Source organism: Poecilia latipinna, unplaced genomic scaffold (genome assembly GCF_001443285.1).
Source record: "Poecilia latipinna isolate Pla-1442-1.1 unplaced genomic scaffold, P_latipinna-1.0 Scaffold960, whole genome shotgun sequence".
NCBI lineage: Eukaryota > Metazoa > Chordata > Actinopteri > Cyprinodontiformes > Poeciliidae > Poecilia > Poecilia latipinna.
Window position 1 is genome coordinate 21,578 of NW_015113576.1, and position 16,081 is coordinate 37,658.

The following is a 16,081-nucleotide window of genomic DNA, read 5'->3' on the forward strand; positions in this document are numbered from 1 at the left end:
ATTAAAAGAATTATTTATTTTTTTTTAAATCCCTTTTTTTAAAAACAATAAGTACCACAAACTTTTTTCAAAAAAAAAAAAAAAAAAAAAAAAAAAAAACGCAAATAAAAAGTCGGTCTTCTTTTCTTTCCAGTTACTGGAGCCCTGGGAGCAGTAGGAAACCAATATGGCACAAAAGCAATGAAGACTGGGAGTATGTCATTTATTTCCAGATTAAAACCACTCCCTGTGAACTAATAACTTTAAAAAGAGCCATTTTTGTATTTAATCTTTGTATTTATTTGTGTATATTTTCATCTCAGTTGGACGTTATCCTGCGGCTCATCTTGGTGTTGGTAAGTTAAGATCAAATTCTTATTAATAATTGTAGCGTTAGCAGATAGACGTCAAGGCAAAGTCAAAATAATTCATTTTAAAGGTTTCCTGATCAGGTTCGGATTAGTCCATGAGTGAAACAAAACATTTGCTTTTGCACAAAATCATCCTTAGATATTGATATTTTAGTTTGGTCAGTTCTGTCTTTTATAAGCTTCTTTTACTTTATGGGGTACTGCCACTTTAAATCCAAATTAGCTGCTGCTGGCAGCCATTTTACATTTTACAGCTGCATTTAGAGGTAAAACCAGCTCAAATTCTGTTTGGGTTGCTAGGTAACCCAAGCCTAGCAGCTAGGCTGTGGTTGCTAAGTAACAGTGGAGTGCCCCTGGAATGGGACTCAACATTCTGGTGGTTTTTGAAACGGCTCATTTTTCAGACCCCGAAAAACATCAACTTATTACCAAAAGACAACTGGGTGTTTTTTTAAGCATGTAGGCTGTTTTTAGAAGCAGCTGAGAGCCAAATGGAAGTTCAAAAACATAAAAAATGGGAACTTTACATAAAGTTAAACCGATGTCAAAGCAAACTAAAAAGTCGTATTATGATTTTTCTCTATTTGAGTCAAATTATTGAACCAAATGGCAGTGAACTAGCACAAACTTTAGTTTCCACTGGCGTCCAGGAGGACACAGATCTCTCGGACTGGGAGGAAGAGGAGGCCTGAAGCCCGGTGGATATGGAGCCCCGGTGGGATACGGTAGGTGATCCTCCATCTTTTTCACAAATTGCCCCTTTTGCCTCCATTTATGCCTCACTCCTGTGATTTCAGGCGCCAGCCTGGGAACAGGAATGGGACTGGGCGCTGGGCTCACCAACGGACTGGGACTGGGCCAGGCAGGAAAACGTGGTAAGATCAGCAGGAACCAAGTTCTACACCAGAAGTGATTAACTTATTTTGGGTCAAATAAAGATCATAGAAACCATTAACTTTCAAATTATGAATAGCTGTCTCTGCATTCAATAAGTTCTTAAAATTAAATATTTAATATCTTTTCAGATTGATCTGTCCCTCCAGGATTTCATTTTTTTTTTTTTTTTTTTTTTTGTGATTTTTTTTGCAGTCACTGATTTTCTGGTGCTAATTTAGAAATATTTGCAAAATTTGACATTTTGTTACTAGTCACATCGATCACAGACTATAACTTGAAAATTTGAAAAAACTTGAATTAAAAAACATTCAGCGCCATCATCCTCAAAACTACTTCCTGTCATCTTCTTCTTCATGGTTTCTGCCAGCAGTAACATGCGGTTGTTGATCATGTGATTCATGTGATGTGAACAAAGTCATTCAATTTACAGTTTTGTAAAATAAACTAATTACTTCCTTAAAAACATTTGCTCATCTTAGCATCCAAAAAATTTTTTATTGAAAAACAAGGAATTTTTATTTTTAATTGAGGTGTTTCCATTAATAAAATTTATTTTCAAAAAATCAAATTGTGCAGTTATATGGTCAATGGAAATGCAGCTTCTGCTGCATTACTTCAAAATAAAATGCAGGGATCTGTTGGTTCTGTGAAAAACTGGAGCATACAGATAAAAACTGCTTTGACTTGATTGATAAAATTATAATTGATCATATGATTGTTATCTTGAAGGTTCTGTTTTGGCTCACATAATAAGCTGTGGCAGGCTGGATTTGCCTCCCATATCTTAAGTTTGACACATTTGATTTGAACTTTCACTCACATAAGGGTTAAATTTTGATATTCTTGTTGTTTTGACGGTAAACTGTTTATGAAAGAACCACTGAAACCTGTACTTCTGCTTTTATGTCTCTGTTGCATTTTACCAAAACTACAAAAAACATTTAGTCTTTGTGTCTAACGTCACAGAGTTCCATCAGGAAATATTTTATCCATCTTTTAAGTCAGATTTCAACTTTTTCTTTCTTGTGACTTTCCAGTCTATGGTGCAGGCCTCGGCCAACTTCCAGGTAAATACTTTGCTTTTTCCACGATTATTCATCAAAACAGCTTGCCTTATTTAAATGTTGGTTTGTTTTCAATGCCAGGATATGGAGCTTTCCCTGGGATGGGGTACCAAGGAGTACGGCCAGGTTAGTACTGAATCCTCATCCTCTGCACCTGCTTTGTGATTTATGGCCTTTTTTATACAAACATAATTTCCAATATCTTCTATTTTTACTCAAATTTCCTGAATTTGGAGCATTTTTCCTTGTGGTTACTGGTGCAATGGTTTTCTGCAGCTAAAGTTTTCTGTTACCAATGCATACAGTCAGTATAACTAATGTAGGTGTAAACACAGACATCTGTCACATCTGCTTTCATTTAAAGTTTTACTGAGATATTCTATCAATCAGGGGATACAAGAATCTACAAATGTTCATGTCTCAATATTTCTTTGTTTTATCTTTATGCATCACTTGCACATAAATTTATCGTTCTGTTATTTCCTCAAACTGAATTACTGTTTCTCTTTGAAAAGAAAATCACATCTGTTTGCTGACTGCTGATTGCTGCTGTTTGAACATGTTTGAATGTCTCCTGCATGTTTGCATTGGCATCAATGAATGTGTGGATACTGCAGCTTAAAACAGACATGTGGGGTTAGAAAACATGTTTTTTGGTAATTTTGTTTATCTTCTGCTAAACTGTGTTTTAGATGAAATCTCAGAAATGTTGTTTTAATGTTTTGGGTTTCTTTTGTGATCCTCTCTAATTACTTCTGGATTTATTACGGTTAGAAAAGGTCTAACCATAATAACTTACTACGGTTTTGTCATATTGTGTTCAGTTTCTCGGTTTATTCTTGTGTTCATTTCCTTGTACATTTGGATTTAATTCTCTTAAGACGGCCTAGTATTTTGTGCATGCGTAATTCAGATTCCTTTTGTGTGTCTTCCCTCTTGAACAGCTGTTCCTGACCAATATGGCAAAACCTTAATGGTAATAATTACAAACCTATATGGCAAAACTTTAGTGACAATAACAACAAGCTTACATGGCAAAACCTTACTGGTAATAACTAAGTATGGCAAGACCTTTTCCAACAATAATAAACCCAGAAGTAATTATAGAGGAACATAAAAAAACAAAACACTGACAGCTGTGGATCATAACAATGAATTTCCTTTGATTAGCTATAATTATCAGTAGCCTCATTAAAATTGCAAAACATAAGTACATTAAAGTTTAAATACATTAAACTTCACTTTACACTTCCGTCTTATAAAAAGCCCTTTTAAACAAGAATCTTGGTTTTCTCAGAAGTATTGTTGAACTCCATTCATTCATTCATCTCTTCATGTAATTTTTCAACAATTAAAAGAAATTGTGCCTAAGGAGTTTATTCATCATAACGAATTATGTAAATGGATAAAATGCGTTGTCATCATGCAGTCGGTGTTTGTTGGGCTTTGTGAATGATTGGTCTGTCAGAGTCACATGTTGTCGTTTTCTCAGCTCAGGTTGGGTTATAAAGCTGTACTCTTAAAGTTTTCTTCCTTTCTTTGTTCACAATTTTCTAAAAATCAGAAGAAAACTGGATTTTCCAACTAAACTAACTTCATACCACAAATAATTTGCATCTAAAGCACTGATTGTTGTCTGAAGGAGGAGTTTAGCTTCACCTATTAGCATAAAAAAATCAGTTCTTGTTCAAATACCAGGACAGTCAGTGCGTCTTCCTCTGCAGGAAACGCGCCAACTGTCCAAACAGGAAGTTGTGAGTGCATGATGATATTTCTCTGCCAGGTGTGTCTGCGGCAGATTTGGGTGGACCTGAAGGGGCGAGTCTGGCACAAGCAGCTCAGGATCTTAAAAGAGAAAAGAGCCGAGCTGTAGATGAAATGCTTGGAGAGCGAGAACAATTGCTGAGGAGAAGCAACGTTTTCGGTCCGACTGTTCCTAGAATTCATGCAAGAATCGAAGTCAAACGATTCAATCCGAACGTACCGCCATCAAATCTCAGACCCTCATTTCCTCTTGATAAACAGGATAAAATTCTTGGTGGAAAATATGAACCTGGAGGTCATGAGGCCATGCTAGCAGGCGCTGGCATAAACAGACAACTTCCTGTTGATCAAGACGCCAAAAGTCTGGATTCCTACAATTCTGGTCTTCACAATCCCAGAGAAACGGCAAATCAAGATGTTAAAAACTGTGGAGCTCCTGCTGGTTTGTCAGAAATGTTGGGCTTTAGTCCCTCGGAGGGTAAAGCTGGGAAACGCTTCGGGTGTAAAAATCTTCCTGCTCAAGGTCAAGATGGCAGAAGCGATGTTTTCTCCACCGTGCAACGTCAAGCAGCCATCAATCCTTTAACTGCACCAGAAAGCAGTCAGGACCTCCAGAGACGTCTGGCTCAAGACAAAATCAGGGCCAGAGACGGATCCCAGCGCTACGATACGATCAGGGCCCAAAGTTTGGGCGTCACCTTACCCAGAGAGGAGCAGGAAGTTGGCGGTTTTACTCAAGAAGATGCCAGACTCCTTTCTGAAGCTGAACATGTAAACAGAAAGTCACAGGCGGCAAGTAAGAGAAAAGCTTCGTCTTTTTCCACCATTTTCATGTTTTCGTAGATCATATTCACCCTCAGATAATAATCCTATCATCTTATCTTTAATATGCATCAGCACTTCTGTGTATTTAATATTCTTTTCCCTTCAGCAGCAGAATATGGCGTCCCTCAGGGTTCTGTTCTGTCCTCTTCTTTTTTGTTTATGTCTGCCTTTTTTCTTTGTAATGTCTTGTAAATAACTTTAAAATTATGTTCCTTTGATGATGAAAAATACAGACTTCATCCATGGACGGAGATAAAGTTTCTAAGCCTCAAGGAGAATAAAACTGATGTTTGTTTTTTTACCTTTGGTAAAGCTTCTTGTCAGCATGGCCCTAAAACTCTGTATTTGGGTGAAAGAACAATAACAACAACAAAAAAACATTTTTTTTCTTACCATTATAAAAGTAAAAGTGGAATTTGCTAAATGCTACAGGGAATTTAATCGAAAACTTGATTTCATCAGATGAGACGAAGGTTGAAATTTTCATCAACACTCCCAAGTGAATCTGTGGCTAAAAGAAACAAAAAACAAAGCAAGTTATGCCTTCTGCTAAGTATGGGGTAGGATCTGTGGTGCTGTGGGCCTGTTTGGTCTGTTATTGTTTTATGTATTTCTCACATTTCAGTTTCTGGATTCTCTGGATTTATTCCAGGAAAGTTTCCACCTGGTGCAGAAACTGCAAATAAAACATTTTTCTTCCAAACAAACTTGCAGACAGTTTATGTTTTCTGTCCCTTTTCTCTCTCGGTTTAGAGAAACTCCAGACTGACTCCAGTCCTCCAGGTGAACTAACGGCACCAACTGAGATTTTTCTTTCTTTTCTTGGTTTGTCTGCAGGTTACGCTGGAGGAGCAGGAAACTATCTGGGTGCTGCAGGTTACGGAGCAGGTAACATCTGGCCTTCATCTCAGGAAGTTTCTCTCCTTTTCAGCCGATTTAGTAACTGATGATAAATATTTCTCTTGTTTTTCTCACAGGTTTAGGACAGGGTGCCTATCTGGGAGGGGCTGCTGGAAAACTTAGTGGTTAGTCTTTAGATTTATTTAATTCTGATTCAAAAATTTGTTTAAATTTTGGTTGTTAACTTCTACGTTTTTCTCTTTTTCTGAATCCCACATCCCAGCTGCTGCTGCGCTCGGACAGGGTGCGTATCCACAATCAGGGAAATCAAACGGTGAGCGCGTGGCAATCGTTCTTACATCTTTTAAATTATTATATGTTTTTTCTGCAGTTAGCATTTTTCTTCAAAGCTGGATATGAACTTTTTATGCTGCATGACCAGATCCAAAAAATTGTGTGAGAATGTAGAACGTAATGTAAATAAATAAAAATTATTTTGCAAAATTCTCTATATAAGATGCTCTAATTCCTCCAGATATTTTTTAACATCTGGTACTCCATCTCTAGGCTTCATTTTGATATTTCTAAGTCTTCATTCTACCTTCTTTGCTATATTTCTATTATTTAATTAAGCATTTTAAAACCAATGCAGCTGTTAAAATCTCTTATTTAGATATCAATTAGTATAAAATATGATTATTTCTGAGTCAAATGGTTTTTGAAACACCTTTTTTCTTCATTTTTATTTTTAATTCACCAGTTATTGTATGTACAACAAACATTACAGACTAACAAAAAGCCAGAAGGGGTGTTGATCTCCAAAATATATAACCAGATAAAAGAATGAATAATAGAAACACAAATGAAATAACAAACCAAACAAACAGATATACATTAAAATGGACATATTAAAAAAAAGACAAAACATGACAATTGGTGTCACAACAAAAACGATGAAGTTGTTTAACAAATGTGGATCTTTTAACCTCGGCAGTTATTTTCTAATTTTGATTTATTTTTCTGTTGTCTAATGTTCCCTGATTAACCCAGTGTCACAGATATTCTGGGTAGAGTGGAAAAGAGAAAGGAAGTAGATAAATAAATAAAAGTATGTGCAGTTTGAACCTGATGTCAGGTGAGGCAGCAGAAAATCCGAGGCTGCTCCTGATTTGCCTTGTAAACTCGTTATTTGCCTGCAAACCAAAGAGTTTTGTCTCTTCAGCGTCTTGTGATTTTCTTTGTGGTGAATCTTAAAGCTTCTGAAAGTGAAAACTTATCGTCCTTTCATGTGGATTTGAAGCCAGTCTGGTTTACAAACCAAAATAAACTTTCATTATGGGGTTCTGTTAGTGCCAAAAATGTCGGTGTGTCTATGTAAGCCACATATGTAGTGTACTTGGATACTGCAGTGCAAAAAAAACAAACAGATTTTTACAGTAATTTATTATTATTACAGTAATTTTGGTCTAGATTCTAATGCAAATACCTCAGTACACTTAAAATAAGACAACATTTAGGAGCTTGTTTTAAGTCAATAAGTTCTTACTTGGTAAGATTTAGTGTTTTTGCAGTGTGTAAATGAAAATTCATGTTCTACACTTTTCTATGTCAAGACTTAAGATGAAGTCTCTTCATTTGAATACAACTGAAAACACATAGTTTGCTTCTTTGTGTCATAAAAAAAATCTGTTCAGCTCAAAATATCAAACACCACTGTCACAAATCTAGAAGAAACATACCAAGCACACAATTTAAACTGGATTTAAATAAAAACAGAGAAAGAAATTATTTTTCTTTCTAAAAAAATCATTTGAAAACAAAACAAAATTTCAAAATTTGGGTCAAATTTTACAGAACTATTAAATACTTCTACAAAATGAAATTTAAACGTATCTAAATTTAGTATTTAGTTTTGTTTCTGTAATTTGTTTCTTTTTTATATGACATATTTTAGAAAATAACCACCTTATATAGACATAAAAGCATATTTTTGTCACTAGTGGGACTCCGTACCCATATTGCATCCTGTACATTATGCTTTTAATCTGCTGTGACAGGATACGGTGATGGCGTGACGGGATACCTTGGTGCCATGGCCGGTAACGGCTTCGGTAAGCGCCGACACAGCAATATAGATGCAGAAAAGCTTGCATTAAAATTCTCACTTTCCAAACTGACGTCCACTTAAAACACACCTACATTTTGCTTTGAAAGTTTTTGTTTTGATTGTGAACAGAGATGCTGATGAAAGTTTTGGCATAAAACCTTCTTTCCTCTTCGTCTCCCAACAGGTTATGGAAACGGATACGGTGATGGTTACGGAGCAGGTGAGTAAATCCACATATGGGTGAGAAAAAAAGGGTAAAACTTGGTTTAGTTAACAAATAATTAGCTAATTAGTGCTAATTGGAGCTGTGGTTACCCTGCAGACTTAGCTGATGGTGCTGAGAGCAAATCAGGAAAGATTGAAGGTAACAATAACCTGTTGAAAACCTCCAACAGGTGATGATGACACTAACAGCTGGACGCTTAACCTGCAGCTTTAAAAACAATGATAGGCTGTCTGCTTATGGATACATATCCACTGGGTGTAGCTATTGTGAAGCTGGCCAGTTTATTCTGGTACACTGTAAAAACACACAATCTTACCCAGTTAAGTTTGGTTGTGAAATAAGACAAAACTAACTGAAAAATAACTTTTCAGCAAGAAAAAGGAGCTTCTTTTGAATTAGTAATTCATAAATATTATGAAAAAGTACTAGTTCCATTGTCAGATTATTTCACTGATAGCATATGAATAATGTCTTGTTATGAGTGAAATGACCTGCCAATGGAACTAGTACGTTTTTACCAATATTAAAGAATTATTTACTTAAAACAAGCTTCTCTATATGTTGCTGAAAAGTTATTTTTTAGTTAGTTTTGTCTTATTTCAAGATTTTGTGTTTTTTCCACTTTGGTTTCTGGTTTCTTGCTCGCAGGTTTATTAAAAGGTTTGCTTTTAATATTTATTTTTTGACTGACATTTTTTCTTTTCCGGATGTTTCAGCTCTCGGTACAGGAGGCTACACCGGACCGGTCCAGGGTGGCTACGGTAAGAACCAACCCATTACGAAATTGATGGTACATAATTATTATTATTAACTTTTTTGAGCCAATACAAATTTTATGTTTTAGTTCCAAGTGGGGTTATGCTGAGTAGGTATTTGTAATCACTATCTTCAAAAGGCAGGTTATTTTGTACTTGAAATGCTTCTCTTCAAACGTTACATTTAGATTTAAAATGTAACATTTGAAGTTCTTAGGTTACACAACATTTTTTGAACTCTAAGCAGTACTTTGTGATATTAATATTGAATGCACCAATATTATGATGAAGTTATATTGTGACCTCAGATAAATCAATGCACTCAGCTAGAAGTTTCTGTCCAACCCTGATGTAAATATTGAATATGGCCACCATACGTGTAAAATTTTGTTCTAGCCTTTGGAATAAGGCATAGAATAAATTATTAGCCTGATTACTAACCCAAAAACACATTATGCTGCCTTCCAAGACAAGTAAAACACAATATAAGTTTGAAGAGTCCATGAATCATCAGGGAGTGAAGCTAACATGTAGCTAACTTGAAGAGCTAGCAGCTCTGATAAGATAACCAGTGAGCATAAAAGCTCATTCAAGAGTTGGTTCCAAAAATCTAAAACAAACAAGCAAATCATAAAACCAGCTACGTTTGATATTTGGGATTAAAACAGAAGCTAATCAGACTGAATATGTTCACGAAGGAAAGTGAAAACTGGAAACTGGAAACAACGAGATTCAAGCCGCCAAAGGCTTAAAGGTGACCTCTTATGCTTCATTTAACAGATTAGGATTGGTCAATGGTCTGTACAAAACATGTTCATTATTTTTTTTAAAATAAATAAATAATGAGATTTTAATCTGTTTAGTTCTGTTAACTGTGTGTAGTGAAGCTACTCTACTCATGACCCACATTCACCATGGTTTTATCTGAAAAACGATGATGACAGATAGTAAAAATGAGATTCACCACAAATTTAAAACATAGCAAGAAAAAAACAAGTCTGCAGAAAGACCTGTTTGTTCTTCAGGGTTGATTTTCTCTCCATCCAGGACTTCTACAGGTCCATGATTCTGAAAGGGCAGCTAATATCTCTGCAGACCGCACACATCCTGGACACAAACTCTTTAGACGTTTACCTTCAGGTTAGCTGTTAGCTAACACAGACAGCTTGCACCCATTTTCTGTCTCTCTGATGTTTGACATCATGCAAATTTGAACTAAATCTTGTTTATTTCACAGCGACAAGCATTAATACCCATATTTACAATGGTCTTATCTTAAAAACACAACATCAACTAATGGTAAAACTGAAAAATATCACTGTGAAGATAGTGGCTTCTTTTCTGGTTTTGATCAAATTAAATATGCATGTGTCAAATTAAGTTCAATGTTAAACAGAACAGGACCAGACAGCACTGAGCAGTTAGGTTTGTAGAGGATCATCTGGGTTGATCTTCGCGCACAAAAATGGCTGCAAACAGACGTACAATTATACAACAGTATGCCTTTGAGAAGCATAAGTGGAGCCTCCTGCACAACCAACAAGAATGCAGCAAGTAGTTTCTGGATGGTAAGTCAACAGCAAAGCACTTGTCTTTTCCAGCAGCCATTGTACAGCTGACCAAACATGCTGGAGTTCCACTGGGGTTGTTGGTAACACTCTGCGCTCGGGCTCAGCACCGATGCTAGGTAATGGCGCAGTGCCCATTGATTGTGACTTGTCAAAAAAACAGCTGGCATTTTTAAGCACCTGGCTGTTTTTAGTGGCAGTTGAGATGCAAATGGAAGCACAAAAACGTGCAAAATGTGAATTTTGCAACTTTGGTCCCCTTTAACAGTCTGAGTGGCCAGAGTGACACCATGCATATTTGCACTAATTCAACCTTGTCTTCCTTTTTTGTAAAACACTCCATGTATGTTTACACAATAACTTGTTTCCCCTTTTTAAATATTTAAATTGAAAATGTCTTTACTGAGAGCGTAGACTTGGTAAAGAAGGAAGTATGACAGTAGTTTGTAGATGAATACTTCAGTTATTAAAAGCGCTTCTCCAAATAGCCTGAAAAGTTACGAAATGACTCAGCAGTAAGACGCTAACTGCTCATAAATACTGCAAACAACCCCATTTAAGTGAGGCAGAAGTGTTTTTAGTAAACGTTACTTCTGCTACAAATATTAAAAGCAGAAAAAAGTTACTCCTCCGCTCCCCGAGTTTACATTTTTATGTATCAGAACATAGCTAAAAACACCCTTCATCATGAAACATTTCCACTAAACTGTTGTTAATCTGTCTGCAGGAGGACTTGGTGCAGGGCTGGAATCAGTTGGTGGTAAATATGGTGAGAGCTGTCACATGATGAGTAGATGCTGCTCTGCAAGCGTGACTCAGAAGTCAAGCATGTCTCACACCGGGATCTGAAGCAACATGTAGGCTGCAGGATAAGAAATGTTATGAGTCACCTGAGTCAGGTGTTGTTTTCCTTTCAGGAGGAGCCGCTCAGGTTCCGTATGGTAACGCTCCGGTGATCCCTGCTGGACTGGAAGGTAGGAGTTTCCTGTGCAACTCGTCACAGCAAAAACACTAAATACTACCAAGGATTTTTGGTCTAGTTTCTAGTGCAAATGCCCTGCTACACTTGAAATAAGACAAAACTAAAGTACAAGTAAGTTTTCACTAAGGTATGGGACCTGGATTTAAGTCAATAATTCCTTAAAATTGATAAGAAAGTAAAATATATAAGTGATATAACATGACTTTTCCCCCATATTATAAGTTAAAGGGGCAGTATTAAGTAAAATCAACTTTTTTTTAGCGTTTTCATCATGTTATGATGTTATTCCTCCATCAAAAACATACCTGGATTGTTGCTTTGATTCTTTCATGCTTGAGAAGTCATTTAATCTTCATCCATTCAGCTGAACAAAATGCCTGGGTGGACGTAGCTCCGCCTTCAGGGCGCTGCTCCTCCTCAAAGCTGCAGCTTCCAAGCATCCACCTCACAGAGCAGCGCTTTCCCCACTCAGCTCCTTCAGACTAGCCAGCAGCAATTAGCAAACACCCAGTGGGGCTCATTATGTCAGATACTTCCCAATAAAAACTTTGCTAAAGGGTTAATGGAGGAGTCATGTTGTGACGACTTCCTGCAGGCGGAGTTTCAGAAAGAGCAGGAGTTCCTTAAAGGGACAGAGGCCCAATTTCGAGGTGTTAAACTACAAAGTTAGATTTCTTTTAAGTCGTATTTTTTTAACAACTGAAGGTAACATAGTTACTTGATTTTGCTATAAAAATCCTGAAATCACATAATACTACCCATTTAAAATGTTCCACTTGCAGATTATTTAACTTAAAACTAATACTTTTTCATAAATATTAAGGAATTATTCACTTAAATCAACGTCTTTATCGTGCTGAAAGTTACTTGCAGGTTAGTTTTGTCTGATTTAGATATTTACACTAGAAACCAATCAAAAATACTTGGCAAGATTTAGTATTTTTGAAATGCAGATGTAGAAAATGAATAATTATTTGTCTTAAACTTTAATTTTCTTCTTTTTTAACAGAGAGAATGTCACTATCTTAAGTTGAATGTCACACTTTTTGTTTGTGTGAGACAAAACCTCTTTTTTTTTCCATGACAACCTCTGTTCTTCACACTCACAGCTCTCAGTATTGCGTAATGTCGCTTTATTTCCTTCAGGCGACGGCGGATACCCGTATGCAGCTCAGCAGCTCGGCCTTGCAGCTGAAAGCGCCAAAACCGCCAGCAAATACGGTGAGAGCATGCGAGAAACTGCGCACGACGGAAAAAAGGCCGTCTCTCTGGGGTGTTAGTTGGGTTTTCTGAAACCAGATGTACTACCACTGAGGTTATGACACAAACATTTAAAAACACGTCTCTAAAAAGGAAAAAAAATACGATAACTTATTTATTTATATGATGATATTTAGCTGATTTTAATTATTTTCTTTCTGGTTTAGGTGCTGCTGCAGGATTTGGGACGCAACAAACAGGTGAGTTTTAGCAAAACCTTAATTTTGATGCTTAATCTTGATTCACGTTTGAAGTGTGACGTTTGGTTGTGTTTCCTTGTTAAGGTTTCGGCGCAGCGCTCGGAGCCTCTCAGGATGCTCTGGGTAAGTCAGTAAAAACCAGATACTTCCTCTAAGCTGATCAACTTCCACTCATTGTGATTTCAGCAGCTGTACTCTTGCATAACGCAGAGTGTGAAAATGAGTTTCTCGTTTCTCCTTATGAGTTGGTTTTTAGTGTTTCTGTTGACTCAGACATTCAGAAATCCGTTGATAGCAAAACAACGAGCCTTAAAATAAAATTTTATTTGAAAATGAAACTCTTTATGGATGCATTATAGCCTTTCAGCTTCTAGAGTTTAACATATTCTGTCTCAGAGTTAGATAGTTACAGTTACTTCAGTAACTTTTTTGGAAAAAAAAAATACTTTTAGGAGTATTTTTACTACTCTGTACTTACTTGATTAACTCTATAAAGAAGTATCGCTACTTTTACTTTAGTAAAATTTCTGGATTATCTTCCAACTGTGAGAAACTTCACTGAATGAGAAACAAACAGGTTTTAACCAAACATTAACAAGACACAGATACAAACCTTTGTTAAAGTTTCATAAATTTTGTATTTAAAGAAATTGATTTGGAAAAATATTTATTTTACCTGACTTTTTTATTTATTTATATGAATTAGCTTCTCTAAAATACCAAAATCTCTTCATAACTTTATATTTTGGTCCATTTGATGACGTAATCTTTAAACAAATTATTTCTTTGAGCAGTTACTCAATACTTGAGTTGACTTTTTACCAAATACTTTTTTACTCTTACTTGAATAATTTTTTGGATGGTGACTTTTTGTTCTTACTTCAGTAAAAACATGTTGAGGTAGTGCTACTCTCACTTTAGTACAAGTTTTGGTTAGTCTACCCACCTCTGGACACTGTGTGGTTACCTAGCAACCCCAGCAGAGCCCAGCCCCGTTACCTAGCAACCCAAGCAGAGCCCAGCCCCGTTACCTAGCAACCCAAGCAGAGCTCCAACACATTTGGTCATTACACAATTTTGGCCATTGCACAGCTAAAATTTCCAGATATGTTTACATTTCCGTCCTTCTTATGTAATTTTTAAATATTACATGATTGATGTTTTGATCAGTTACTCGCTACTTGAGTAGACTTTTTTTACAAAATACTTTTTACTTTTACTTGAGTAAACATATGTTGAAGTTGTGCTGCTCTTACGTGAGCACACATTTTGGTTGCTCTACCCAGCTCTGGTCTTTCTCTCATTATTCTGGCATTTAGCGAATAGAAATTATTTTTGTAACTCCAACTGACCTAAAACAAGAGAAATTTTGTCGTATTTAACTCCAGACAGTGAGGGAAAAAATGTTTGTGTGTTTTCTTTGGAGTTCTGGATTAAACCGTTTTCAGATTTCAATTTTACTTTGAATGACTTTAAACTGGGGTGTTTTATTTTCACAGTGGAGCAGACTGGTAAATATGATGGACTGAATGCTGGCCTTGGTAACGGTTACAAAGGTTAGTATGATAAAACCTTGCAACTGACTTTCTGGGATCCTGCGACTAGCATTAAATATACAGATTATTTGTTTACAAAGTATTGCTAGCATGAACTAACTAGCAAGGGATGTAACATAGACAACAACATTAGCACTCTTGTTAACTAGGTTAACATGATATATTAGTATCACCTAGCTAACATTATTAGTATGCAACAGAATTACTCAACTTACATGGTTTGTTTGAAAAAAAAAACACAACATTGTTAGTTCTTGCTGGTTTGCTAAGCATGGTTCTGACACACAATGTTAGCATGTGTATGCTCATGGTGCGTTTAAATACGGCTTGGAAATGGTGCGTTTAAATACGGCTTGGAAATGTGTGCTACCGCATTTTAGCAATGTATTAAAAGTATAAATGTTCGTTATGCACATCCCTATGAAAATCATGTATAATTTTCCTCTTTCTAATTTTTACACTACCTTGTGTTGGTAAATCTCATGAAATGTGTGTTTTTTGTTGTTGTTTTTGACTCAATTCTTTATCTGTCTTGAACCAGGTTAAGAAAATGCGGCCCTCTGTAGGTGGATCATCTCTATATTTCCAATGTAACGCATTAATGCAGAGTTTTATTCCTTCTGTTTGACTTTTGTTGTATGTTTTTACATTTCTCCATTTATTTGTCTTGACCTTGCAAAGCCTGCTGTACCTTGTGTTTTATTTCGTCAAAGTTTGAGTCAGATGATGACCATTATTAGATGCAAAGAGCAAGACATGTGTTTATGTTTTGTAAATCAAGATTAGCCTGATGATCTTATTGTTTCAGTTAAATAAGTCATCATGTAATGTGATGTTGAATAAAAAAGAAACTGTCAATATATGATCTGACTTCATGTTTCAACACATTCTCTTAAATAGACATAATGAAACCTCATCCGCACACAGGAAGCTTCACCACTTCCGTGTTTATGCCGGGGAACACAGTGAACTTTAAAATGAACACTATCTCTTTAAATAGATCAAAGCTCAAACACCACAAGCAATTCAGAGAACATGCTTTTATTCTGCATAAATATGATAACAATAAGCTTTCAGAGTAATATTTCATCATCTAGATATAAAGCAAAGCGTTTTGTGTAATTTCTAAAACCTAAAAGTACACAATGGTAGGTTGTTACATTATTGCAGGGCTGGGCGATATGGCTCAAAAATAAAATCAGATTTTTTCCATACTTGATCTGATTCCTAATTTTAATTGACTTTTTTTTTAACTGCTTACATTTTTGAAAAATAAACTACAACTGCTAGAAAATCTTTTCAAAAAGTGGCTTGTTTTTCAATCATCTCTTCTGCTTAGTTATACGACGGAGTATTAGGGCATTTTTTTTTATTACAAGAACAGTCATAATATTAGAATAAAGATGCAATTTTACTAGAGGTATGTTAAAATTACATGGGAAAAGTAGTAAAGTAAAACATAATGAAAATAAAGTTATAGTATTTCTAGTAAAGTACGAGTAAAAAGTTGAAATAAGGAGAATAAAGTCATAATTCTATAACTTTATTTTTGTAATTTTTATTATTGTTTATTATTTTCTTGGCATGGCCCTAACACTCCGTCGTACCAAGAATGAATAGATGAACCCCCCCCCCCCCCAACATTTCCCCCAAATAAAATTTCAACAAACAAAAAATTTTAAACATA

At 35.8% G+C, this 16,081-nt stretch overlaps 1 protein-coding gene across 8 annotated transcripts in view; it reads left to right on the top strand.

Moving 5' to 3' along the window:
• LOC106958057 (glycine-rich cell wall structural protein 1.0) overlaps positions 1–15,250 on the top strand; it is a 20,378-nt gene extending 5,128 nt beyond the window's left edge. Inside the window, exons 4-24 of one of the 8 annotated variants that reach the window (XM_015049770.1) lie at positions 134–193; positions 303–335; positions 1,001–1,075; positions 1,148–1,225; positions 2,285–2,314; positions 2,393–2,437; positions 4,095–4,871; positions 5,738–5,788; positions 5,878–5,925; positions 6,024–6,074; positions 7,798–7,851; positions 8,029–8,067; positions 8,170–8,211; positions 8,790–8,834; positions 11,124–11,165; positions 11,314–11,370; positions 12,525–12,599; positions 12,806–12,838; positions 12,923–12,961; positions 14,338–14,394; positions 14,936–15,250. In XM_015049770.1, coding sequence (XP_014905256.1) covers positions 134–193; positions 303–335; positions 1,001–1,075; positions 1,148–1,225; positions 2,285–2,314; positions 2,393–2,437; positions 4,095–4,871; positions 5,738–5,788; positions 5,878–5,925; positions 6,024–6,074; positions 7,798–7,851; positions 8,029–8,067; positions 8,170–8,211; positions 8,790–8,834; positions 11,124–11,165; positions 11,314–11,370; positions 12,525–12,599; positions 12,806–12,838; positions 12,923–12,961; positions 14,338–14,394; positions 14,936–14,940 — 1,736 coding nt within the window. In that variant the 3' untranslated portion in view covers positions 14,941–15,250. The remainder of the gene's footprint in view (positions 1–133; positions 194–302; positions 336–1,000; positions 1,076–1,147; positions 1,226–2,284; positions 2,315–2,392; positions 2,438–4,094; positions 4,872–5,737; positions 5,789–5,877; positions 5,926–6,023; positions 6,075–7,797; positions 7,852–8,028; positions 8,068–8,169; positions 8,212–8,789; positions 8,835–11,123; positions 11,166–11,313; positions 11,371–12,524; positions 12,600–12,805; positions 12,839–12,922; positions 12,962–14,337; positions 14,395–14,935) is intronic. The other 7 variants (XM_015049771.1, XM_015049772.1, XM_015049773.1 and 4 more) reach the window with 7 other exon arrangements.
• Positions 15,251–16,081: the final 831 nt, after the last annotated feature.